We start from the raw sequence: 26,718 nt of genomic DNA on the forward strand, positions 1-26,718 counted from the left end.
GTGAGAGTCCAAAGTGCCAGGCTCATTGCCACGGCCAAGCTTCCACAGAAGGACAGCACAAATGAAGCCTGTCTTGGATCGAGTGGCATCTAACACAGCACCATACCAATGCCATGCAATTACTTTTTAAAATTCAGATATACTTATTAAGCTTTGAGGAAACAGAAACCTTGGTTGTGTTTTCTTTATCCTGTCTTTATTCCTATCAATCCAATCTAATAGCAATTATTTTAAAAACAATTAAATTGTGGCTTTTTGGTTTTTAATACCTCTTCCCCGGGTGAATCTTGAGTTTGCCACATATGTAGAGAGGCTATTTTTCTAGAACTGTATAATTCAGAAGTATATTAAGTGATTTCTAACTAATAGATTAGGACACATGAATTAGTCATAAAATAGCTCAATTAAATGGTTAATCTATTAACTGATTTCTTTTAAGGGTATTAACTGTATAATGTTATGCGTATGGATGAGTCAAATTTTTACTTCTTCAGATTCTTGGAAATATGTTTTATGTTACTGTTTAAAATTATTTTTGTCATCTATGGTCATGCAATAAAATTGTATTATTACTTCTACACTGGGTGGATCTCTAAACAGCCATGGCTGGATGTGAACCCTGATGAAATATTTTGAAAAGGAGTGCTTTAAAGGTTACCCATCTCCCTCTTTCTCTCTGCTTTGTTGTGGCACCAACTGAGAAGCTCTCCATGCATCGAAGGTCTTTCTCTGCTATTAGCCTCTTATTGACAATGAAACGTTCTTTGAAACTCCTGTTAGGCCTGATTAAGCAGCCTGTCGTTTGATGACCAGCCACCAACACCAAGAGAGAGCAACTGAACAGTACAAGCCCCAGGGAGCAAGAAGCACAGTAATGCACAACTGTGCAACACTATCAGTTCACATGTATCAATATCACAAGGTGGAAGACAAGATCTCAGAACAAATTTTAAAGAAACTGATTTTAAATTGAAAGAGGGACATTCAGGCTCAGCACTTCTAGTTATAAGGAATAATCCAGAAACCCTACAGGGATTTGATTTTAATAGGATGGTAAAGTACTTCCTGTTATTAAAAACTATTTTTTCATTGCCAGGGAGGATTTGTAAATGTATTCTTACTTTTCGGGAGGGCTTTCCAAAGTGGCTCACGGCATCCAGAAATCCATCCAAATACTCAGAGATTTAAAATAAAACCCTAAAAGATTGTGACCGGAGGTGCAAATATTTGAACACTGTGAACATCCCCCTTCCTCTTTACTCTCTTAGTTGTTTTAAGAGTAATGTTGAGTAAGTAAGACCATACTTCTTCAACCAGCTTATTGCAGAGACAATGACCCTTTTAAAACACAAAAACTTTTACACAGTAGGGCTTTAACGTTTAGAGAAACCATTAGAAAGTGAACAGTGTTCCAGGGCCAGACGACCCTTACTGGGACCAACCCTCAGATGGCTGTGCCCCCTTGTGGGATAGGATAGGGGTTGAGAGCCTCCAGAGGCGGAGTCCGAGTGGCCAGCCGCCCCGCCCACCCTCCCGCTCCCTCTGCTGCCATTGGCCCACGCGCCCGCCTCGGCCCGGTCCCCTCCCCAGCCGGCCCCGGCAGGGTCGGCGCAGGCGCTTTGCCGGCCGAGGACGCAGCCGCTGCGGCGCTGGGGAGCGCGTCCAGCACCGCGGAGCTGCGGACAGCGCCCGCCGCCCAAGAGCCGGGACCATGGCGGAGGGCCAGGCGGGCTGCCCGGCGCCGGAGGCGGCGCGCCCGGAGGCAGGCTGCTGCTCCTCCAGGTAAGGCGGGGCGGCCAGGCGGGGCCGGGGGCCGCGGGTCGGACCGGCTCCCCGTTTGCGGCGCGCCCCTCCCCAGGCCCGGGGGCCTCCTCGCCCGCCTTCCTCCCTCCCTGGCCCCAGCGCCCCCCACCCGCCCCCTCCCGGGCCCGGGGCCACCCCCGAGACGAGCGGTCCCTCTCCCAGACAATGGAGGCTCTCTCCGCTGGGCGGTGGGAGGTGGGGGCGGGGCCCTGGCCGAGCCTCTGCTCGGCACGCAGGAGGTCGCAGGTTCCATCCCCGGCATCTCCCGCTCAAGGTAGGTGATGGGCAAGAGCCCTGCCCGAGACCCTGGAGAGCCGCTGCCGGTCTGAGCAGACAATACTGGCTTGGGTGGACCGAGGGTCGGATTCGGTAGAAGGCAGCTTGGTGTGTCCATGTGTTCATTTCCGGGGAGTTACATAGGGGAAGGGCTCAGTGGTCGAGCCTCTGCTTGGCACGCAGAAGGTCCCAGGTTCCATCCCCGGCATCTCCAGTTCAAGGGGCCAAGTAAGGAGGTGATGGGAAAGAGCCCTGCCGGAGACCTTGGAGAGCCGCTGCCGGTCTGAGCAGAGAGTAAGGACTTGGATGGACCGAGGGTCGGATTCAGTGGAAGGCAGCTTGGTGTGTCCGTGTGAGCTGCTGCATCTCCCGAGGCTGGCGGCTTCAGCCTGCCTTGGCATTGCAGAGCCAGGGCCGGGCGGGGGTTTCAGCTGGGGCAGAAAGGACCTCTTGCCGAAGGTCCCAGGCTCCAGCCCCCTTGGGCCGGGCTCGAGGGGCGGGCGAGGCTGTCGCCGCTTGGCGAGTCCGCCCGATGCACCCAGGGCCGCTTCAGGAAGCGAAGCCCCGACTCAGCCGGGGGTCGCCGCTTGAGCAGGAGCGGGGCTGAGGGCGGAGCCCGCTCTACGAGCCACATCAACGGAGCCCTTCTGCTCCTAGGCGGCTGGGTGCCTTTTTGCAATGCTCGGTTAAGAAGGGGTGCGCTGCCTTCGATCCCCAAAGAGGACCTGCCGCGTGCGTCGGGAAGAAGGCCCTCTCCCAGCCCCGGGATGAAACCAGACAAAAGAGGGGCGCTCTCAGACAAAAGAAACCGGAGGCAACTCTCCACCAGGGCCTCAGGGCAGAGAGGAGGAGCAGAGGTCGGGCCAGGCTGCTCTTAACTAGGGTGTTGCAGGGTCTGTCATTCCGGCTGACCCCCACCCCCACCCCCAATGCCAGATCTGTAACAAGCATTAATGCTGTCCTGATCATAACTAGAGCCCTGGGAGGATTGTTTGGCTCTGCGGGGTCCATGAGAATGAAACCAGCGTTATCAGACGTAGACAGCCTAACGATAGTCATTGGGGAAGAAAGCAATACAGAGCTGGGATATGTGGATTCAGGACGCATTGATTGAGGGGCAGTTCTTGGTTGGATTACTGAAATGGCTGTGGAGTAGTGTGTCTGTGTGCGTGTGTGCACAGTCAATGTACATACACTCCAGATTAGGTCTGCAAATTTGAATCGATTCATTAAACTGGAATCAATTCATTAACAGATTTAGTGATTGATCCCTCTACCCCCAGTTATGCATGGGGCAAAGACTCAGGACAACTAGAGGACATGCCAGAGATCGGTTTGCTCCTGCCTGCCTCTGCCACATGTTATAACAACAAATAAAGATGCTTTCCCCAGATTGCGACCAAACCTGGCACATATTTTGCCTTCCAAACTGAAATTATAGCTTCCCTGCTAACAATATGAACCACAGGCAACTCATGCTGATGATTATGCTAATTGGAATTGAGATGAACTCCATTTTGAGTTGATCTCAAAATTAATGAAGGCAAAATCTGTTAACAGCTGTGATTTGTGATCTCTAGAATCTCCATGTTGACAGCACATAACACATGCACACATGTTAAATGGCGTATGCTTATGAATCCTAGATGAACTGCTGCCCCCATGCGCTGCTTGCAAGGTTCTTGAATGGTCACCATTGAAAACATATCACTAAACTAGATCCCCTGTAGTAGGATTCACTTCTCATATTTAATATCAGTATCATTTAAACCAGGATCTTCCACAACACTGACAAATATTAAACTTGTTTATTTTTTAAGTAATTCCCAGATTTGATTAAAAAGAAATAATTAAACATGTGAAGCAGCCTTATATTGAGTCAGATGGTGGTGGAAAGTGCCATCAAGTCACAGCTGACTTATGGCAACCCCATAGGGTTTTCAAGGCAAGAGAAAAACCTTTGCATAGGCTGAGAGAATTCTGAAAGAACCCAAGACCACCCAGCAGGCTTCATGTGGAGGAGTGGGGAATCAAACCCAATTCTCCAGATTAGAGTCTGCTGCTCTTAACAACTACACCACACTGGCTCCCTACTAAATTAGGCCATCTGTCTAGCAATGTCAGTATTATACACTCTTTCTGGCAGGGGCTCTCTGGGATCTTTCATAGTACCTATTACTTGATTCTTTTACCTGGAGATGCCAGGATTAAGTCTGGGAATTTCTGCATACAAAGCAGATGCTCTGCCACTGAGTCACATCCCTTTCTCTAGATGACCACTTGTTCATAATGGGTAATAGCTTTTGTTTCTCCAACTGCAAATTATTCAATGTAAAGAAAAATAGCCTGTCCTTTAAGATCCTCAGAAAGGTGATTGCATCAGGGTTTTGGAAAGTATAATTTTTTAAAATTAGTGACTTAAATTAATTGATTGTAAACCAGATTCGTTGAAGGTTTTTTATTAAAGCATCAGTTAGTTGACTATTATAGGCAAAGAACTGCATAATACTCTAATGGAATATGTGCACATGAGCTCATATATATACAACATCTTGCCATGCAGTACTGGCTTAAACACATTTACAGTGCCATCCTAAACAGTCTTCAGTGGATTTAGAAGGGTGTCATTTTATTTAGGATTACATTGTTAGGATGCACCCCTGGAATATTCTATAGTTGTTATTTTCTAGTTTTGCCTACCTGCCCTGGTAATTCCCAATATCTTTCCCTTTCTCTAGAAACTCACAAATCAGACAACTAGTATTAAGTAGTTAGATCTGTTCTATGGGTACATTTATGGAAATAGACACAGAAAAAACAAATGGGGAGAATGGAAACATTTCCATTATTTGTTTTGCTATCGATATCACACAGATAAACCACGCAGATACAAGAAGGAATTTGTTATATGACCGCTGAGCTAGTCCTGTGTTGCAAAATCCCTCTAGAATATGCTCTGCAAGTATAGAATGCATGTTCAGCGCTGTATCATTGCTCATGCACGATGTGAGTTCCAATTGACCTGGGAATTTGTCGTCCTCCAGTGGCTGACAAGGATCAGGTGCACAGTCCGGGGTGCTTTGGGGCTGCTCACAGCACTGCTCATGGAATTTCAGTTGGCTGCCATGGCCAGGAGTGCCACTGACCATCTTGAGTTGATACCTACAACTGCTCCAAGAAAAATGATTGGTTGCTGCCATATTGCATGCTTTGGTAATCTCCAGGTTGGAATAGTTTCGTATGCTCTGAGCGACACTACCTTTATAGACTATTTGGAAATGTCAATTTAATTTATTTACATTATTTATAGTCTGCCTTTAACTCAAAATGTGGCAGTCTGAGGGAGTGAGCTGTTGACAGTATATAACACTGGTATTGAAAGAACTGCTTTGGTTTCCCTTTTTTTCCCATATGCGCAATTGCTGCTTACCTCCTTGACAAATTACTCTTAGGGAAAGCCTCCTTCCATATGAGCTTGCTGCCACCACCACCCCTCACTGTTAGCTAAGAATCTTGGAGAAGGATCTGAGTCCCATTTTAGTAATCCCGCTGCAAGAGACATTTGGGGTCCATGGCTGGACTAGACCAAGGAACTAAAGTGATAGGACTGAGTCACTGCCATTTACAGCCAACACACTGAGTTCACCAAGAGGGGTTTTAATGAGCATGAACATGGTGAAGTGAGGGACCAGTACATCTGCCTGATGGTGTTGCATTTCCTCTGCAAGGGTTGTACAGGAGATCAGCAGGCTCAGAGGATTCCTTCCTCTCCCCCTGCACCATCCCCTCTTTTTAGTCTCTATGTTGCAACTTGGCTTTGGCATCACACAGCATGAAAAATTACCTAGTGTAATGCACTGTGTATGCACCGTGGCCATACACTGTGGGAGTCAGACTCACTCATTCGTTAAAGTGATGCTTTAGCAGCTGCTTTAATGGACTCAAGAGTCTCACTTTGAAAAGCTAGAGTACCTCACTTCTCCAGAACAGATTCCTGTTTTGATATGGAAGAGACATAAATGTCACTCTCTTCAGAACCACCAGATTGCAGAAAGTTCCAAGCCCTCCATCTGGAGCAAGGCGGCCCTGTATCCATATGTCCTGCATGGGTAAAATGATTCACCCTCCCCCAATAAAATCATATCATTCTTGTGTCCATCTGTACAATTATCCTCCAAAGACAGGCTCTTGCAGATGGAGAAATGAGGCCAAGTGTATACCTTGCCCAAGATCTCCTACTCAATCTGCGGTATCAGTTGAACTCAGGTGTTCATAGACAACATAGTACGTGGGTGGCTTAGCAAAATCGGGGAGAGGAACCAGCAAACGGTCTGGGCAAGATTAAAGTTTCAATTATATCATACACTCAGAGCAAATCTGAGAATCAGATCAGAGGACCTAGACCCAGCCAAAGAACTTCAAGCAGGGGCTCTTCCAGCCACATTTCTGGCTTCTTTTTACATCTCCTTTTTCCTCCTCTGGGAGTCTGCTGCCAAGGAATCCCAAGTAGCCTGTATTAAATTTGTATTCCAAGACAGGGCAGGACTGAGGAGTAATCCCTGACATTACATCTGTCGAGACCCTTCAATGTACTAGATGGTCCTTTCAAACTGTAATCCCATGCACACATACCTGGAATAAAGCCCAATGAAACACCTCGAGTCTTTCAGCCAAACTAGATGATCCATCTGCCAAGAGTCAAGTCAGGGTTCCCTGACTCAAACTGCAGACAGACATTAAAGGTAAAGGTCCCCTGTGCAAGCACCGGGTCATTCCTGACTCATGGGGTGACGTTAAGTCCCAACATTTCCAAGGCAGACTTTGTTTGTGGGGTGGTTTGCCAGTGCCTTCCCCATTTATCTTCCCTTTACCTCCAGCAAGCTGGATACTCATTTTACCGACCTCAGAAGGATGGAAGGCTGAGTCAACCTTGAGCTGGCTACCTGAAACTGACTTCCGTCGGGATCGAACTCAGGTCATGAGCAGAGCTTTTGACTGCAGTACTGCAGCTTACCACTCTGCGCCATGGGGCTCCTGCAGACAGACATTACTGCTAAGTAAACATGCCTGAGTCTGAGCTCTACCATGTCCTTGGGAACATGCTCACACAGGATGCTTTGTGTTCATTTTTCTCCAGTGGAGTGAGCCTAGCATCACCGTGCTTTTGGCAGATATGGGGACCAACAAATCAGATGCTTGTCATGCCCTTCCCTCCATGCTTCAGGTTCTTTAAAAAAAAAAAAAATAATAACACAGGTTGTTTATGTATTTGAATATTTATAATCTTTTTTAAATAAAAAAATTCAAGGGAGTGAGTTAATTACAACACAGGTGCCAGCCAATCAGTGCTGTGTACAGCTGGCTTCTTTTACAAACACCCCAAACCAGTTTCCCCCAACTCGGTTCTGAAAAGAAGAATGTTTGCTTGAACCCAACATGTTTTCCCAGAGAGCCCCCCACTCAAACAGTGTATGCTTGTATGCCCCCTTTGTCTTGGCTTCCCTTCTCCTCCACAAGATTTGATTATGTAGTAAATTTTTATTTCCATACTTCCTCCAAGGAGATCGGGGCAATGTACATTGTTCTCACCTCCTCCATTTCTGGTCAGAACAGACATCTTCTCTGTATTGGCCTAGAGAAATGATGTGTGTATGTAAAGTGCCATCAAGTCACAGCCAACTTATGGCGACCCCTTTTGGGGGTTTTCATGACAAGAGACTAACAGAGGTGGTTTGCCAGTGCCTTCCTCTGCACAGCAACCCTGGTATTTCTTGCTGGTCTCCCATCCAAGTACTAACCAGGGCCGACCCTGCTTAGCTTCTGAGATCTGACGAGATCAGGCTAGCCTGGGCCATCCAGGACAGGGCAGAGAAATGATAGGAGGACAAAAAGGAGGCACACAAGCAGCTGAAACACAAGAATCAGAGCTCCTGACTCACACCTTCTCTGTGTTCTCTGCTTAGCTGACTCTCTCCTTTGTTTCTCTCAGAGTTGCATCCAGCTGGGCTAGACAAAATGGAGCTGTCAGACAACCACTTTGAAGCTGCAGGCAGCTACTGTTTAGCAGATGAGAGAACCGTTCTGCTCACACCGTAGACCCAAAGTTGCTGAATGCGTAGCACAGCTACAAGTGGGAATCACTGAGCACCCCAGTGTTTGGTGGCTGCTCTTTTCAGTTGCACCCTCACCAATTAACGGATTAAAACATACAGGACATTATTGCAGAGTTATCTAGAGCACCGCATGATGATTCAAGAGAGCTGTCATATTGTCTGTTCCTTAGGAGAATCCTCTGCAATGTGCTGCCCTAATAAAAAAGACACATAAATTGCTGCTAACAGATAGAGCTGGTCATTCTGTTCAGCAATGATGGCTGTAACAAAAATATTTAATGAGCTGGAAAGCCAGCGCTAATTGGCTTAGCGGGCAGTTAATTGGCCTGTCATTTTGCTAGAATCAGCAAGTGTGAAACTACAGTTGGGAAACAGGGATCCTCCACTTATTCTTTTAACATTTTTATTCTGAACTGTTTGCACCCAAATGTGGAATCTTGGAATTAGTGCTTGAATGCAACTTCATTCCTTGACTCTCAGCATTAGAATTTGGGTCTTTTTAAAAAACCCATCTCCCTTTGTATGAGAAGCGAGCATTTCTATCAACACATGATCACACTGTTGCCAGGAAGAGAACTAGAAACTTGCATTTAGAAAAATGAAATGGATTGTCAAAGGATTCTAGCAGGACCTTGTAAGTGACCCAAAATGCCTCAGGACCGATATGCAAATTACATGAGCATTGTGTTTGCTTGTTTTACAATGTCAGCCTATTTCTTTTAGGTTTTGATTCAATATATAACAGAAATGGGCAATGAACCCCCCCCCCCAGCTTTTCTTAGCAGTTTCTCAGTCACAGCTATGATAGCTTATGGTTTATAAAACTGCTGATCCACATGCTCGCCAAGGATTTTTATTTCATAGTCCAGAAATATCAATAGTCCACCACCATGGTGTAGTGGTTAAGAGCAGTGGTTTGGAGCAGCGGGTTTGATTCCTCACTCCTCCAAATGAGTGGTGGAGGCTAGTCTGGTGAACTGGGTTGGTTTCCCCACTCCTCCATGTGAAGACAGCTGGGTGACCTTGGGCTAGTCACAGTTGTCTTAGAGCTCTCTCAGCCCCACCTACCTCACAGGGTGCCTGTTGTGCGGAAGGGAAGGGAAAGTGATTGTAAGCTGGTTTGATTCTTCCTTAAGTGGTAGAGAAAGTCGGCATATAAAAACCAACTCTTCTTCTTCCCCTTTTCCTTGCCACAGAACATATATTTATGTGGTGTTGGACTAGGATCTGGGAGGCCTAGGTCTGAACCCCCACTTGTGCCATGAAAGCCTGCTGTGTGACCTTTAGACAGTCACATACTCTTAGGCCTTTTATGCAGGGACATTTCCCCACGGTCACCTTGCTGACTGCTTCAGGGCTTCCTTTTGATTATGCTTGTCCTTTCCAGACCGTCAGAGGTCACCTCACTCTCCCCGTGCATTTTGCCCACATTTTCCAGATTCTGGCTAAAACAGCATCTGGAAAACATGGGCAAAATGTGTGGGGAGAACGAGGCAAGCTCTGATGGGTGGAAAAGGCATGCATAATCAAAAGGAAGCCACGAAGCAGTTGGTGGGGGTGACCATGGGGAAACATCCCTGCATAAAAGGCCTTTGACTAATCTATCTCACAGGGTTTTTGTGAGGATAAAATGGAGGAGGGAAGAGTGATCCAAGCCACTTGGGGACTCCATTGGGGGGGGGAAAGGTAGGGTATAAATGAAGTAAATAAGCATATAATGCAAAAATGGTGCATTTGCCCCTGAATCAGAAGGCCGGTATGATCTAAATTCACAGGGCAAGTATTGTTGATCAGCAGATGAAAAATGCCAATTGCTGCATTAAATCCATAAGGTGTAAAATTAATAAGTGTTGACAGAGTAAATATTCCATCAAAAAGAAATTACAGTTATTTTGTCATGTGCTCTTTTCTCAGGCCATTGGGAGGGAAAGAGAAAGTGTGAAAATAAAATGTTTGACTTGGTAAATGAAAATTAAATTTAGTCAGCATAAGTTCTTTATTTTGGGGATTTGGCTTCCTGTCTATTGAGAACATAACTTTATGGACCGCAGAATTTGCTATGCTGATTCCTTGTGTTTTCCTGAAATCACAGTGATCTTGTGGTTTAGTTTTCTCTCTAGAGACAGATCATAGTGCCTGAAGGAGAAGAGCAGAATTAAAGATTATCTACCTGTAGGAATGTACCAATATAATATTGCTTGGGTGGGACAAAGGATCTTGACTCATTTTAGTGGGTAAGAGCAAAGCGGACAGCTTTCTGTTGAGGATAATACAAACACCTCAAAACTGAGGCTGAGGAATATTCAGACTATGTTTTCAAACAATTAAAAGACTAACATTCTGGCAAGATAAAAGAGCAAGAGTCCAGTAGCACCTTAAAGACTGACAAAATTTCTGGCAGGTATCTGAAGAAGTGAGCTGTGGCTCAACCAAAACTCATACCCTGCCAGAAATGTTGTTAGTCTTTAAGATGCTACTGGACTTTTGCTCTTTCCTACTGCTAGTGACAGACTAACACAGCTACCCATCATATTCTGTCAAGAAGCAAGGTGATTTAGAAGGAAAAGCTTTAGTAAGCATCAGGCACATGGTTGATGAACACTGAAAGCATACAGGTAGGATCCAAAGCTTTGAGGGAGACTCACAAAGAAATACAGGGAACTGTCCCTTCACATGTCAAAGCTCCCTTCATCATATACAAGTAGGAACTGAAATTCCTGAGCCTGTATATCCCAGTCTTATAACCCAGGCTGCTTTATAAGGGCTCAGGGATCTCCATTCCTACCTGTATCTGATGAAAGGAGCTTTGACTCTTGAAAGCTTATACCCTGGAAATTGTGTTGTTCTTAAAGGTGCTACTGGACTCGAATCTTGCTCTTCTACTGCAGACCAACACAGCTATCCACCAGAAACTGCCCTTTCATATGTTGCTTTTCAAACACAATATGTCACTTTTCAACACACAGCTTGCATCTAAAAGTCTGTTTTTCAACTTTCTATTAAAAAAATATATAGCTTACAATACAAAAGTTCAGCAAAAGTCAAGTCTAGTAGCACCTTAAAAACCAACATAATTTTTTCTGGGTCTAAAGCTTTTTTGAGACAAACGTTGCTGTACAGAAAGCACGTGATCGGCATCTTGAGAGTTCACATTTCCATAACTAATCAGAGAAGACCAATCTTCCATTAAACTCTTCTAAATTCAACCTCTTATCTCAAACATGGATCATCATTGTTAATCTTCCCATTGCTTAGTTTACGTGCTCTGTGACCTGGAAGGACAGGCTAGCCTGACTTCAGAAGCTTAAGAGGGTCAACCCTGGTCAGTATTTGGAGAGAGACTGCCTAGGAATACCAGGGTCCTGATGCAAAGGCAGGCAATGGAAAATCACCTCTGAATGTCTCTTGCCTTGAAAATCTCATGGGGTCACCATAAGTCAGCTGCGACATGATTGGAGGGGGGGGTTACATGCATGCATGGATTCACCTGCATATCCGAAGGATCACTGTCTTGCACTATAACAACATCCACATACTGTCTCTAATGCCAGAAGTTGACAATTCACATTATCTGCCTTTGTTTCTTTTTACAGAGAACAAATAAACCCAGAACCTTGTCAAAACTGTCTTAATGTGCCAGAGATCAGGAAGACAGAGCCAAGCCACAGTGGAGTTTTTTGGGAAAGAAGATGTCCAGTCCATCACTGCCCAATCGATACTTCTCCCAGCTCAGTGAGATACCATCAGCCCTCGTCTAGCCACATGCACGCGCCGATCTCCACTCGATCCAATGGCCAGGTGCCGTCTGGCTCCCAGGACTCTTTTCAGCCTCACCTGTATTATCACTGCAACCAGCAAGAAACCCGAAGCAGCTACGCCTTGCCCCATCTGCCTGGGGATGGGGAGAGAGCTACGTTGTGCTCCCATCGCTCCAGTGGAGATTCGTCATCCTCTCCTCAGCATGAGTCCGCTGAAAGCAGATGGAAACAGTGGCCACAAGACCAGCAGCAGCTACGGCCGATTCAACACCATATTGTAACAGTCAGGTAAGGCTTAGTCCTGACAGCAAATTGGAATCTCTCCGTGGGCTTCTGTGGGTTCACAAGAGAATGATACGAAGTGTTTCATCTGCTCTGTGGAGCAATATCTCTTATGTCATGATTTTTTTTGGGGGGGGGGGTATGTATCTCCTACACATGAAGCCAGCTGGCTGACCTTGAGCTAGTCACAGTTCCTAGAGCTCTCTCAGCCCCACCCAACTCACAGGGCTGTGGGGAGGGGAGGGGAAGGTCATTGTAAGCCGGTTTGATTCTTCCTTAAGTGGTAGAGAAAGTCAGCATATAAAAACCAACTCTTCTTCTTCTTCTCTTCTTATGCAGAAAGTGATGTTGGTGTGCTGCAAACCACACGACACAAAATGACTTGTGCCCCTGATTTAAAAAGTTATCCTCAGATCTGAATTTCAAAAACCAAATCTGAAGATTTTACCATTCAAAGTCAAATCTGAATTCTGAAATGTTGATGAGTTTTGAATTTGTGCAAGATTTAATTTCTTCTCTAACATTAAAGGTCGTTATTATGTCCTTCATGGCAAGGGTGCGACTGTGTAGATCCCTTGACTTCTTTGCTCATGCCTGTCTTGTTCCTGAGGCACTGCAATGATAGATCTCCCTGGCAGCATGTGCTCGTTCATCTTTATAACAACCTTGTACTTTACCTGATCTATAGGGCAGTAAGAGCAATTGACTTGCTATAATGTGATATTTAGTAAGCTGCTGTGAGTGGGAGAATTTAAAGTACGACCCCCTGGGACCTCTTGCTGTTCTGCTGAGAAAACATCAAAGTCAAGACCCTGGAATAGCAGAGTAGCTAGAAATTGCATCTATTTATCTCCATTGGAAGTCTCAGTAGATTATTCTATGAATCTCAAAATCTGTTAAAAGAAATCCACACCGCCAGACACAGTTATTACCAAAATCAGCCCCCAATTGTCAAATGGAGGAAAAAAATATGGAGGGGGGAAATCCCTTTAGTTGAATGAAAAAGAAAGAAATTTCCTCTGTAGATACTACAGCTCAGCTGAAGGTTCAACCAACCTATTCATTACTGGCCCACAATAAGCAAGAGGGTAGACAAGCCAACAATCCCCAGGTGACCAGCCGCATCCTTCTAGCTGCAGTTCTTTGGCTGCTGCTGCGATATGTTGCTCCGACTTAGTGCTTTGCCTGCCCAGAAGGGTTAACACTCTCATTAACAGATCACTCTGGTTGGCATGAAACTAATAAGCACACAAATATCTTTCTCTCTGCAGACATGACAAAGCATTCCGGATGCCAAAGAGGTAGGTGAATATCAATCATGTCCTGTCTTTCTAGCCTGTTACCATTTTTCCTCCTCATACTCTGCTATTAGGAAGGAGACAATGTATTATTCTTGGTGACATCCCAGGCAGGTAAAGAGCTGTAGCAACATTAACAAGTTCACAGCTCCTCATTAAGATCTGCCCATCTGTTTGGAAGTGATTTTTCTTCTTCTTCTTCTTTCAGTGGATGTACTCTTTTGACTAATTGCCAAGCTGCCTGCCTTTCAGCTACAGCATCATAGAAATGTTGAAAGGGAAAGTCAGCTAAAGGCAGGTGTCGCAGGGGTCACTATGAACCACTGTTTACTTTATTAAATCAACCTTCTTTGTTTGATACTGCCTTAGAATTACAACTGGGGATTGAATAATTTAATCTTAGAATTAAAAAGTTGGAAGGGGATTAAAGACCATTCAGTCCAACCCCTTGCACCAGGCCTGACATTCCCCAAATCTCATCATTTTGGGTTCTCCATCCACTTTCCAAATACCTCCCTACTATCAAATCCCCCCTCTAACTCCACCCCTCCCAGCAGACATCTCCATTCTCCTCCAACATCAACACTGTATGCTCCCTGCATATATGGAAGCCATTTTGTTATGGCAGCCACAACCAGTTCTTCAAAATTCCAAAAGTTGCCACAGGTTCAACAAGGATGATGACCTCTGGCTGAGTGTATCACCAAACTTCACAGTTACCGCTCCTAAACTGTGGTTTACAAGTGCAAGGACAGGCAGACCTATCATGAGGTCTTATATGCTAGTTCAGTTGATCCCACCATTATGATCCTTTTCAAGGAAATCTTTAACTGGTAACACCAAAGGAAAGAAGACCCACTTCTGCTTCATTTATTGTTTCCTAGCATGTCTCCAAAAAAAGGTTAAATCGGTGATTTTTTTCCTCCCTTGCTTGTTGCAGTTTTTCTCAAGTGATTGCAGAGTGGCCGGTTGCAGTCTTGCTTCTCTGTTTGGTGACAGTGTTGATTTGTACTTTGGTGGGTCTGTTGGTGGAAAATTTGCCAGATTTTTCTGAACCCTTAATGGTGAGTTCATGCTGATGATATGGCTCTATCGTAGTTGATTGGAAGTAGTGATGATGCTGGGTTTTGGAATTGGAGAGGATCAGAAATGCGCACAGCTTACAAGTGATATGTTTCCAGTGACCTGAGCCCAAGCCCTTTTAGATTTTAGTATGGCTCATAAATAAGTCTGCCCATTCTAACTGTCCTACCACCAGCTTCTTACCAAACCTATCTTCCAGCTGCAGCAATGGAAGGGTACAAAGGAGAGGACCATCATTATTAGTTCCTTGTGGAAAGATCTCCAGAATCTGTAGTTTGTCCAAATTTCTGAACCTTTAGTAAGGACCCAGAATTCCTAGTAAAATCATGTCCTGGGAAATTCTATTAGTAAGTCCCAACAAACAACAAGCATTTGCTATTCACCCATCAGTGTTTCTGGAAGTTTTAAGGAAAAAGCAGGACCTCTCATAAGAGCAAAAAAAAAAAAAAAAAAAGTCAGCTGTGGGGGAAGGCTTGGGGCAGCTGGCCCTTGACAGAGAAACATTTGGACTAGACCATTCAGAACAAGACCAAGCTTTCTCCAAAATTCTCTGGGGGGAAAGCTCAGAAAAGGTTAGCCTGACCTGAATCAAGATAGGGGGGTTCACCTGTTTTTACCACATGACATGGTTTGCAAAATGGAGGGGTTAACACAATTGTGTTTTACTGTTGTCCTAGTATCATCCATTTGATTAACCTGCATTATCTGGAACCCAGAGCTGACCTAGTCAGCTAATTTCTGATCCCTTCCCCAGCTAAATTAGGATTAATACTTGTCCTGCTGTCTCATGGCCAGCAATTTGGATTTTAAGCCTGTACATATTCGAGAAACCGGGGTAACTTGAAAAGGTACTACAGTTCTGCTTTGCCTAATGAGATGTGATAAGATAATATACTGTAATCATGTTTAACATCTGAAAAACGTTTTTTGCATAAAAATAGGGATTTGAACCACGAGATACTGAGATTGGCAGAAAGCTCACAGTCTGGAGGAACGTGAAAGGCCAGACAGGCAATGGAAAGACTCTGTCACTATTTCCCTACACTGATTACAGGTATGATGGATTTTTTTGGTTTGTTTAAATCCCAGATCTCAGACTCCTACAAGGAGATTGTTTTGTTGTTAAACAGATAATCAGGTGCCAAAGATAGTTCAGTGGAGTCCAGTGTAACATTTTGCATAACTGCACAGTGATGCAACCAAATCCAGTTATCTAAAATAGGAAAATTCTAACAAACAGTATAAGTGATCTAGACCAATAGCCCATTTATTATTCTCGCACCATTCATGCAGATAGAAATTAACATAGACAAAAAAAAACCCTCCCAACAACACCCTAGATCCCTGCTTCAAAGAAATTAGTACCTATATTTTGAATGTGTGTGATGCAACAACAGGGAGGATAAGAGAGAGGTAGTGGTAACAAATAAGGGGTTTTTATTAAATTAATTTACTTCATTTCTACCTTTCTCCCCAATGAGGACCCAAAGCAGTTTACATTGTTCTCCAGGCTTCCACGTTTTCCTCACAACAACCTTATAAGGTAAATTAAGCTAAGAAAGAGTGACTGACTTGCCCAAGTTCACCCAGCAAACTTTCATGGCAGAGTGGGGATTTGAACATGGATCTCCCAGATCCTAATCCGACACTCTAACTACCATACCACAGTGGAGATGGATAGGAAGAGGAGAAACCCATCTTCTACCTCTGCATTGGATAATGATGTCACTCAGCTGAGCTTCACAAAGCTGCTCAGATCACAAGTTTCATAAAGGACAATGTTTTCTTTTGTTAGCTATGGAGACATGAACATGAACAGAGGGCAGAGGTTCATGCAAGGTGAACGAGAAGCCAGAATAAGGAGGATGGTGGAGCCAGACTATGAAAAGGAAGGTTTCTTTTGTGGTCCTCCAGGTAAGTGATGTCTCCCGTTAGGCTTCCAGAACATCACAAGAACAGAATGAGGAAAGTTTCCTTAATACAGCGTGGCTACAAATTCCTTAAAGGATGCTTCCCCATATACTCATCTAACAGTGTCTTCAGTTGGCATTATAAGTAGATAGAGGGATAATTTCCTGTTTTAGAAATAAGAACCCCTAGAAATGGGAGGCTATACAATTGATCAAAGGGGGAGAATGAGTAGCTGGACTTGAAGATACTTCTATCCTCTACCACCAAAAACCAGTTCATACAACCTGGTCCAAACTAAGCTGATTTTTTAAATCAGCCCATTTTAACTTAGACCAGAGATGGTTGTATGAATAACAATGTCATCCTAAACAGAGTTACAGCCATATAGGTCTATTGAAGTCAGTGGCCTTAGAAGGGTGTAACTCTAGTTAGGATGGCACTGTTTACATTTTAATCCTGCCCTTGCTCCAAGGATAGGCTGACCATATGTACCATTTTGAAAGGGACAGTCCCGTTTTTATCATATTTTCCAGCCGTCCTGCCTTTTTAATTAAGATGTCAATTTTGTCCCATTTTTCACCTCATTACACTTCCAACATTTGTTTCCTTCAGTTCTGACATTTCTTATGCTGCACGCAGGCATGGCTGGGTAAATTCTCATAGAAAAAGGACTCCGATTGGGTTACACTAATATTACATAACCCTTGTCCCATTTTTGCCACCCCAAGGTCCCGTTTTTGTCTCAAGGAAATATGGTCAGCCTATCCAAGGAGCTCAGGGCAGTAAACATAGGTCTCCCCTCCTCCATTTTATCCTCTCAACCAGCCTGTGCTGTAGGTTAGATTGAGAATGAGACTGGCCCAAGAACACCCAGTGGGTGTGATGGCAAAACAGAGATTTGAACTCAAGAGGTTTCTTGAGTATTAGTCTGCTGCTCAAACTACTATACAACACTGGTACATCTCTGCCATGTCCCTAGATAGCCAGAGTACAAAGCAATAGTGGTCTACAATATCCCATAAACTGCTGGCAGGGAAGGTTTCTTCCTTGTTATATAGGAGAGTGATTCAGATGACCAGTGACTGTGCTAATTTAAGGCAAGTTAACAACAACAAAAAAGGAATCATCCCAGTTTTGAAAGACCCAAAGTAGGCTGTGTGGATTAGTTCCATAGCCCTTTGACTCTGTTAGTTTTTTTTGCAAGTGGTTCTTGGGTGTTGTCTTGCTGCTTTACATAACTCACTTCCATGGGAGTTGGTGATGAGTTGGCTTCTTCCATTCTCAGGAATTTTATCAGTTCTTTAATCTTTTGCTCGTGGTTGATAAGAAAACTTCCATCTTCTCCCTTCTGTACTTGGATGCCTAGGTAATGTGTGACGTGGCCTAGCTGATTGATTTCTACTTGTTTGTTCAGATGATTCACTATTTCTTTGCTGTGATATGGATTTTCATAAACTACAATCAGGTCCTCTACATGAGTATATAAATCCATTTGCCATCTTTGTGTTTGGTTTATAGGCAAAGATCGCATTTGCTTCTTCTGAAGTTTGCTTGAAGTAGCATCTCATTCAGTTTTAGTGTTCCAAGCTCTTCCATCCTCGGTTTCTGAGCTTGCCATCGTTCACCTATGTGATTCCACCGGTAACTTAAGCACACACCCAGAGCTCAATACAGCTCAATCTTCTGTCAGATAAATGGCACATCAGCAGACCCTCTCTCTGGGAGATTGCTGGAGACAAATATAACTCTTTAGGTACTGCAGTTTAGTCTGAGATTACCATAATCTGGGCTCCATGACCTGTTAGATTTTTCTTATAAAATCTAGTAATTTAGCAGCTTGCTGTTGTGCACAGCAAAGCCCATCTAGTCTGTGTGTGTGTTCAGGAACAAAAGTACTCTGAGCCTTTTTTTCTATTCAAGCTAATATACTTCATTTATTATAGGAACTCAATTTTTGGATAGGATATTGTAAATATAGTTTCCTAATAACAAGGATGGAGGGAGATACAGAACCTGCTTCATGCTGTCATGGTTGCAAGATGGAGAAGAAGGCGTGCCTGCGTGGGGAGGTGGGAAAAGGAGGAAAGGAAGTTTCCTGAGAATAGCAATCTACACATCAAAGGGATAGTGTCAGAGCTCTCTGTCTCTCTGATGACTTTCTCACACATGCCGAATAATGCACCTTCAATCCACTTCCAATGCACTTCACAGCTGGATTATACTGAAAGTGGATTTAAAGTGTATTATTTGGTATGTGTGAAAGTGCCCTGACTCTCTAGTCAAGTCTCTATCTGAAGTCTGAGGTGAAGAGACACCTTCACTTCCAACAAACTCTTTGCTGGAGGCACTTAATTTCTCAGTGTTTCTGTTGTTACTTCCTCTGATTGGCAGCAAAACATTATATAGACACTCCTCTGAAATCAGGGCTTTTCTTCCATGTAACTGGCTTAGAATCAAAGTGCTAGCTGCACTACTCTCTTGATTGTGTTGAAATGGCCAACAGCAGGCTCTTGATAATTTCAGTGGATCATGACAGCTTTTATTAAAAAGCTTTGGAGAATCACTTCACCTTTTCTTTCTGAGAGATGCTCTACAATGTATAGTGGTTCCCAAAGTGGGCAATACCACCCGTTTGGGTGGGTGGGATTACATAGGGGGACACTACTGCAAGGGGGCAGTAGGGGGTGCTAGAGGTGGGCCCCTTCAACTGTGTTGTTGGGTAGGGTGGGGGCGCTGGGGTTCAGTTTGTGGAACCAAGTGGGCGGCTGCCTGAAATGTTTGGGAACCACTGCTCTACAAAATGCATTATCTGTTACACATTAATGGAAATGATACATGTGCACGCGCACACGCATTACAATGTCTAATTGAGGCTGTTATGCAAAGTGCTTCTTTGGCATGCCCCAACAGCCAGCACAAGCATAGCAACTTTATGCATTAGGAAGGACTCACGTGGTCATTAGCACTCAACATGGCAGCAGAGGAAGGGGTGGATGGTCAACAGAAGAAACAGCCAAGACAACCTAACATGTAGGTTGGCCTCATTCGGCAGCACAAATAGTATTCACTGAATTTTATCAGCCTTGAGCCTGACTTTATTAATGGAATAAAACCAGCTATTAATTGTAATAATCAAAATTTAAAAGGCCTGTACAACAAAACTATCCTGTGGGTTAGAACAAAAAAGATGTGTTGCATAATTGCAGGACATTTGCATTCAAGTGAGTCACCCTCCTCATCATTATTCCCCATCCTTCCCCTGCCTGGAGCAAGGATTACACTTCAGTCAAAAAACAATAAGAAATAATCACAATAATGCTAATGAGGGAGACAGGGAGTCTCACGCACACTGCCCAGTATAGTGAGCTATTAAAGCTCAATCAGTGTCATTCTAAGCAGAGTTACACCTTTCTAAATCCCTGGGCTTAAAAGAGTTTAGCTCCACTTCACATGGCACTGATAGGCCTCTAAGAGGGAAGAGGGCCAGATCCCATTCCATTTTCCAGATGTACCACTTTTGTTGAAGACTGTTCTCTTTTTTGACAATGTCCAACCATTCTTCCAGTCCTTCTTGTTCAGAGAGAGGTCATGTTTTGTTTGGGCCTTTTTGCTTTCCAACACTGTAGAATGATTCTTTTCACTATCAGGGCTGTGCTAGCCCTCCTCTTGTCCTCCCTCTGGGGAAGGGCCCAGTTACATTTGGGTGACAGCAAGTAAATAGTAGCTAGCAAAGAAGGACATATTTATTCATCCAGTGATCTCAAAAGGATGCACTGTGTTGTGTTACTTCAGTCAGTTTTAATGATATTGCATGGCTTTCTTTTTGGACTTCTCAAATCAAAGGGTATTATAGAATGACAAGACAGGCAATCTCTAGAGCTCGTTTTCACCTTCAAAATACAGTGATTATTCCAAACAGTTTGTCGGATTTCTCTGCTCTTCTTTAACTCTATGTATATTGTTGTTCTGCCTGTAGGGAAGAGTTATTCTCAACTGGTATTTATGTCCACAACTGCTGGGAGCTTATGGAACTTGCAAGCAATAAAGTCCATGTGTCAAATGGAACAAGACAAGGTTGGTAGCACTGGAGGGAATCTGCACACAGTTATTTCCCGGGTTGATTTCATTTCATGCTGACACTTTCAAGTAACATAAATTATCTTTTTATTGTTTTACGGACACACAAAGGCATTAGGATTCTGCATTTTGCACCAACATGACAGAATGATGCCCAAAGGAAACACAATTTATCTACTACCAGAAAAGCATGTCTGAAGAAAGTACAATTAGAAAGAGAGAATATAATAAACTGCCTATAAAAGGTAAAGGTCCCCTTTGCAAGCACAGGGTCCGTCTTGACCCATGGGGTGACGTCACATCCCAACATTTTCTAGGCAGACTTTGTCGGGATCAAACTCAGGTCATGAGCAAAGCTTTGGACTGCAATACTGCGGCTTACCACTCTGTGCCACGGGGCCCCTCAAAACTGCCTATAACAATACCATTAAAGAGCCAAAAAGTGAATGTGTCCCTAGATTAAGTGGCAAGACATTTCATTTCATATAAAAGAATGAGGTTTAATTCATTAGCCAAATCATAATTTGAAAATGGCTCTGGCACAACAGTATTTACAGTCACAAAGAAGAACTATACCTGGTGAGATCTTATTTTGTCCAGTATGCAAGCTCTTAAGAGCCCCGTGGTGCAGAGTGGTAAGCTGCAGTACTGCAGTCCAAGCTCTGCTCACCACCTGAGTTCGATCCCAACGGAAGTCGGTTTAAGGTAGCCGGCTCAAGGTTGACTCAGCCTTCCATCCTTCCGAGGTCGATAAAATGAGTACCCAGCTTGCTGGGGGTAAAGGGAAGATGACTGGGGCAGGCACTGGCAAACCACCCCGTAAACAAAATCTGCCTAGGAAACGTCGGGATGTGATGTCACCCCATGGGTCAGGAATGACCTGGTGCTTGCACAGAGGACCTTTACCTTTATGCAAGCTCTTGAGTTACACTGAGTTCCTTATCAGGAAAAATGTTTGTTTAGTAGGACTGCATCGTTCTTCTAATGCATCCTAATAATTTGGAAACAGCAGGCTTTTGTGCATAAGGAGGGCCTTATCCCCATTTCCTCCAATCCTCAATATTGTCCCCAGAACCAGCAGTGTCATCCTTCTAGAGGGTGGATCCAGTCGCTAGGGCTGCTGCTTGCCAATCACAACATTATCATAGTACTATATACACACATATAATGACCCCAATGTCAAAAGGTAATGATAACAATAGGATAAAACAGAGCTACAAAGTCTTGGGCAGGCTTAATTAACTATTTTATTTTTATCTGTTTTCCAGATCCGTTCTCATGCTCAGTTTGGGAATCTCTGCCAACGGTCTGAATCCAATGAGTGCTGTCCCAGTTGGTCTCTTGGAAACTATATTGCTGTCTTATACAACCGGTCTTCTTGCTTAGAGATTACCGAAGCCGATGTGTCCCAGACCCTCGCCCTCCTTCGTTTTTGTGCTCCTGACTATCACAAAGGGGTCCTCATTCCTTCTTGTATTGGCCCCAAGGCAGAAAGAGAGAAACATGTGCAGTGTTCCAAAGTCCCAGAGAAATGCACTCGCTTCCATGCTGTTTACCAGCTTCTTCATTTCTTAGTTGACAGAGATTTTCTCAGCCTGCAGACAGTGGGATACCAAGTGCCAACCCTGAAATACAGCCTGCTGTTTTTACCTACCATGAAGGGAGACTCTATGATGGGAATCTACCTGAACAACCTTGAGTCATGGGACTTGTTTGATAATTACACCTCCATCACTGGAATGGATCTGGGCCTTAAACAGAAATTATTCCAGCATTACCTTTTAGTAGATACTGTGTATCCAGTCCTGGCAATTCTGGCCATATTTCTAAGCATATTATTTTATTTACGCTCAATCTTTATTACTTTGATCATCTTAATGATAGTCTTTGGTACCTTGATGATTTCCTATTTCTTGTACAAGGTGGCCTTCAGATTTGCCTACTTCCCTTTTGTAAACCTAACTGCAGTTGTCATTCTCAGTAGTATTTGTGCCAACCACACCTTTGTCTTCTTTGACCTCTGGAACCTTAGCAAGAGCCAAAACCCATCTGCTGGGCTGCTGCAGTGGGTAAGTCTAACCATGCACCACTTTGGCTATCTCATGATGGTTTCTTGCTTGACAACCAGTGCTGCTTTCTACACTAGCTACATGAGCAACATCATTGCCATCCGCTGCTTTGCCATCTATATGGGCACTTCTGTCTTGGTAACCTTGATATTCATGTTGACATGGCTTCCTTCATCGGTTGTGCTGTATGAACGTTACATAGCAAGGAACTGCATTTATAAACCAGAAGATTATTGGGATAACAGTGGGCATAAGAGTGTCATTCTCTCTTTCCATCACATCCTCAGGAGACTCCAGAATACCTGGTGCAAAACCTCCAAGCTATTATTTGAAAAAGTGCTTCCTTGTGGGGTCATAAAATTTCGTTATATCTGGATCTGCTGGTTTGCTGCCTTGGCGATAGGTGGGGCTTACATTTCTTGTCTCAACCCTAGACTGAAACTCCCCACTCTTGAGATGTCATCTGTACAGGTGTTTAGGTTGAGTCACCCATTTGAGAGGTATGATGCTGAATACTGCAATGAGTTCATGTTTGAAAGACTGGAACGAGGAGAAGATCTGCGCATGCCCATCACTATTGTATGGGGCATACTTCCTATAGATAATGGGGAACATTTTAATCCCAAGAGCAATGGCACTCTGGTGATGGATACAACATTTACAGTCGACAGTCCTGAAGCACAAAGGTGGCTGTTGGACTTTTGCCAAAAAGTGAAGAATCAGACTTTCTACTACTCTGACCTAGAGCAAAAGGCCACAGTTTGTTTCATGGAGGAATTTCACCGCTGGATGGACAGCCGCCAATGCTCTAAGCGGGATCATAGCTTCAACCTCTGCTGTAATCACGTCTTCCCATATGAAAGAGAAGTCTTCCTTCATTGCATCAAGATGATGATAATGGAACAAAACAGAGATGAGGATGAAACTCATGACCTAGGTCTCAGATTTGATGAACGGGGAAATCTAGTTGCTTTGGTGCTACAGTTTCAAACTATTTACCACTACAGCTTCAACTACAGCAAAACCAAACATTTCTATGATGAAATTGGCCTCTGGGTAGGAGAAGAGATGAGGACAGCCCCTATAGGGCTTCGGAACGGCTGGTTCACTAGTAAACTGGAACTTTATAACCTCCAGCACAGCGTTGATACCGAGACGATGGTCGTGGTGGGTTTGTCAATAGCCGTCTCTTTTGTGGTTCTGTTGCTCACCACTTGGAATGTCCTTCTTAGCATCTTCTCCATTATAGCGATCACAGGAACTGTTTTGGTAACTGTTGGGCTTTTGGTCCTTCTGGAATGGCAGCTCAGTGCTATGGAGTCCCTCTTTGTTTCGGCAGCAGTGGGTCTTTCCATAGACTTCACAGTGAACTACTGCATTTCCTACCACTTGTGTCCTCACTCAGATCGCCTGAATCGTGTGGCCTTCTCCCTGAAACAGATGAGCTGTGCCACCGTCATAGGGGCCTCTGCTTTGTTTTCTGCCGGTATCATCATGTTGCCTGCCACCGTGCTGGCATATAGGAAGCTGGGCATTTTCCTGATGATGATCAAGTGCGTCAGCTGTGGATTTGCAAGCTTCTTCTTCCAGTCACTGTGCTGCTTCTTTGGACCAGAGAAAAACTGTGGTCAGATCCTTTGGCCTTGTGCTCATGCTCTCAAGGACTATTCGGACGACCCCAGTTCCAACAGAACATTTGCCTGTGATGTAAATGAGAATCAGAAACGACTACAAAAACGTCAAGAATCCAACAGTGCCAATGAACAGTATGAGCTCCAGCCACTGGCCAGGAAGCTTAGCGACAGCTTTGATAACAGCACATCCACAAGCAAGTTATCCAACCGGCCATCTGTCCTGTCTGATGACCTCCAGCTCCAAGACAGTAGGGACCCTAGAATGCAAATCCACCCTTCCTTTGAAAGGGACGGACAGAAGCTAGAGCAGACAGGAGGACACCATGTAGCTCTCTGTCAATGTCCTGCCTTGCAAACATCTTCTCCTTACAAACCTGGCGGTAACTCAGGAACTGAACCAAAAAGTCATAGAAATGGGCTGTGCAGAAACTGCAGATGTCAAAAGTACACCCCAAAGATGTGGGATCATCTTCAGTCAACCAGCACAATAGACAATGGACTCCTTAATAAATCTCACTGTTCAAGCAACACCGATCAACAGAAATCAGATTATACCTCAGAAAACAGTGATCTGCCAGAAGCAGAACTGTACGAACTTCACAGATGCCTTTATTCTACTGGCAGCTCTACCAGTGTTCGGAACATCTCCAGCGAGACCACCCTCAGTGACTTGGAACCAAGCATAAAACTTGTGGAGTCAGCTAGTTCTTGTCCGAGCCACTTAGACATCTCCGATTCTTGCTGTTCGACCCAGAGAGGTCAACTGAACGGAAAGAGAGACACCTTGAAGCTGGATCTCAGAGAGACTGTCTTTGACACACCTGCATCGGTGTCTCAGCAAAACAGCTGTCTGAGGAAAACTCGGTTTGGGACAGGGGGAGAGAATCCAGTTGTTTTGCCTAACAGCAAACCAGATATGCCTGATGTTTGGATCAAACGCTCTGGTTTGCAAAACCCGGGATACTGAAGCTGAAACCTGAGACAAAACAAACACTTGTTTCAGGAGCAAGGAAAACAAATGTTGCTTTTGCTGCAGGGAGTACAAAGCTGTCCTTGCTCCCTTCCCCTGAACTGAGAACAAAAGAACATGTTTTTAAAAAGCCAGCAAATCTGATGAGGATTAGAAATGATGCAGCCTGAGGTATTTGACCTCCCAGGAGCCAGTGCCATATTCTCAATTACACTGTAGGATTATTGAGCAAGGGCTGTTTGCCATTCCCCCCTGTGCAATTTGTTTTCCTGACAAGTCAATGGAGAGGCATAATGATTAGGGGAATAAACGATGACTTGTGGTAGATATTTAAAGACAGAGGGAAATATTCTATTCAGTAGCAATTGGTGTGGTAACTATGCTACTAACAGACTGAGCATACTCAACGACACAGAAAGTGTCTTTTAATTTAATCAAGTCAGTTTTTACCATCCTTCATGCAATCTCCTTCAGGGAATCATATTGAAAAGGTGTTTTTTAAAAAAAAGAGCTTGGACACATTAAAGGGAAGAGGGCTTATTAGTGGTCTTTAAAAATAATGCTGCCGTCCTGCTCACCCATGATATGTAATTTATCTCCAGATCAGAAATGAACCTGGATTTGGAGACAGGATACTTTTTACTTTTCTTCATTGTCCGTGTGCTTAACGTTCAGTGTAAATGTTTCTTTTCTGGGAAGGACAAGTCACTCTTCACTCTCTGACATGGGTAGCTCATACTTCACTTTAGCCATTAGCTTTCACACAACTTGTTTCATTCAATGCTGTACAATGTTGTTGTTTTTCAAACTTCGCATATTTATCAAACTCTGCCGTTTACTCCCTCCCTCTACCAGCCATATTTCATCACCCATCCCCTTCCAAACACTGTTTTTTTTACCTCTTCCTATTAAACTGTTAATCCCAACATAACAAATAAACACAATGTTTGATAAATTGGTCTAATGCTTTCTGCTGTCATAATTAATACAGTTATTTACTTTATTAACTGAGGCAGCTCTCCACAGACCTGAGGTACCTTAGTACTTTCAAGCTTTCTCATCTCCAAGAAAATATTACTTAGCATTCGTATCGTTCTTTCTAAGGGTGCATGGATATCATCACAGCATTCCTTTCCTTTCCTTTATCCCTTAGAAGCTTTTTGATCCACTGATCTTGAGCAGCATAGTTTTAAATCTATCGTTTGGGGGATATAAGGACCGAGACAAATTTTGCCATTGCCAGTGTAGCCTTAGGATAGGCATTATATCAGACAGAGGCATACGATTTATCTATTAAAAGAGGAAAGATTTATCTATTAAAAGAGGTAATCTAAGCTCCTCATAGAAACAACATTCCAAGAGCACATGAGCTAGTGAATTGATGGAACCAGAAGAGCACGGACAAGTCCTTTCCGAATATGGTAGGTTCAAAAATCTACCTTGT

The 26,718-nt window shown here is 44.0% G+C and overlaps 1 protein-coding gene across 1 annotated transcript in view; it reads left to right on the forward strand.

The window, feature by feature from the left end:
- DISP2 (dispatched RND transporter family member 2) overlaps positions 1–25,289 on the forward strand; it is a 49,386-nt gene extending 24,097 nt beyond the window's left edge. The window contains exons 4-11 of the mRNA XM_056851873.1: positions 1,479–2,077; positions 11,786–12,238; positions 13,504–13,533; positions 14,471–14,594; positions 15,555–15,667; positions 16,409–16,527; positions 20,501–20,598; positions 21,870–25,289. Of these exons, the coding sequence (XP_056707851.1) occupies positions 1,479–2,077; positions 11,786–12,238; positions 13,504–13,533; positions 14,471–14,594; positions 15,555–15,667; positions 16,409–16,527; positions 20,501–20,598; positions 21,870–25,271 (4,938 nt within the window). The 3' untranslated portion in view covers positions 25,272–25,289. The remainder of the gene's footprint in view (positions 1–1,478; positions 2,078–11,785; positions 12,239–13,503; positions 13,534–14,470; positions 14,595–15,554; positions 15,668–16,408; positions 16,528–20,500; positions 20,599–21,869) is intronic.
- The last annotated feature ends 1,429 nt before the right edge of the window (positions 25,290–26,718 follow it).

Source organism: Euleptes europaea, chromosome 6, assembly GCF_029931775.1.
Source record: "Euleptes europaea isolate rEulEur1 chromosome 6, rEulEur1.hap1, whole genome shotgun sequence".
Taxonomy (NCBI): domain Eukaryota; kingdom Metazoa; phylum Chordata; class Lepidosauria; order Squamata; family Sphaerodactylidae; genus Euleptes; species Euleptes europaea.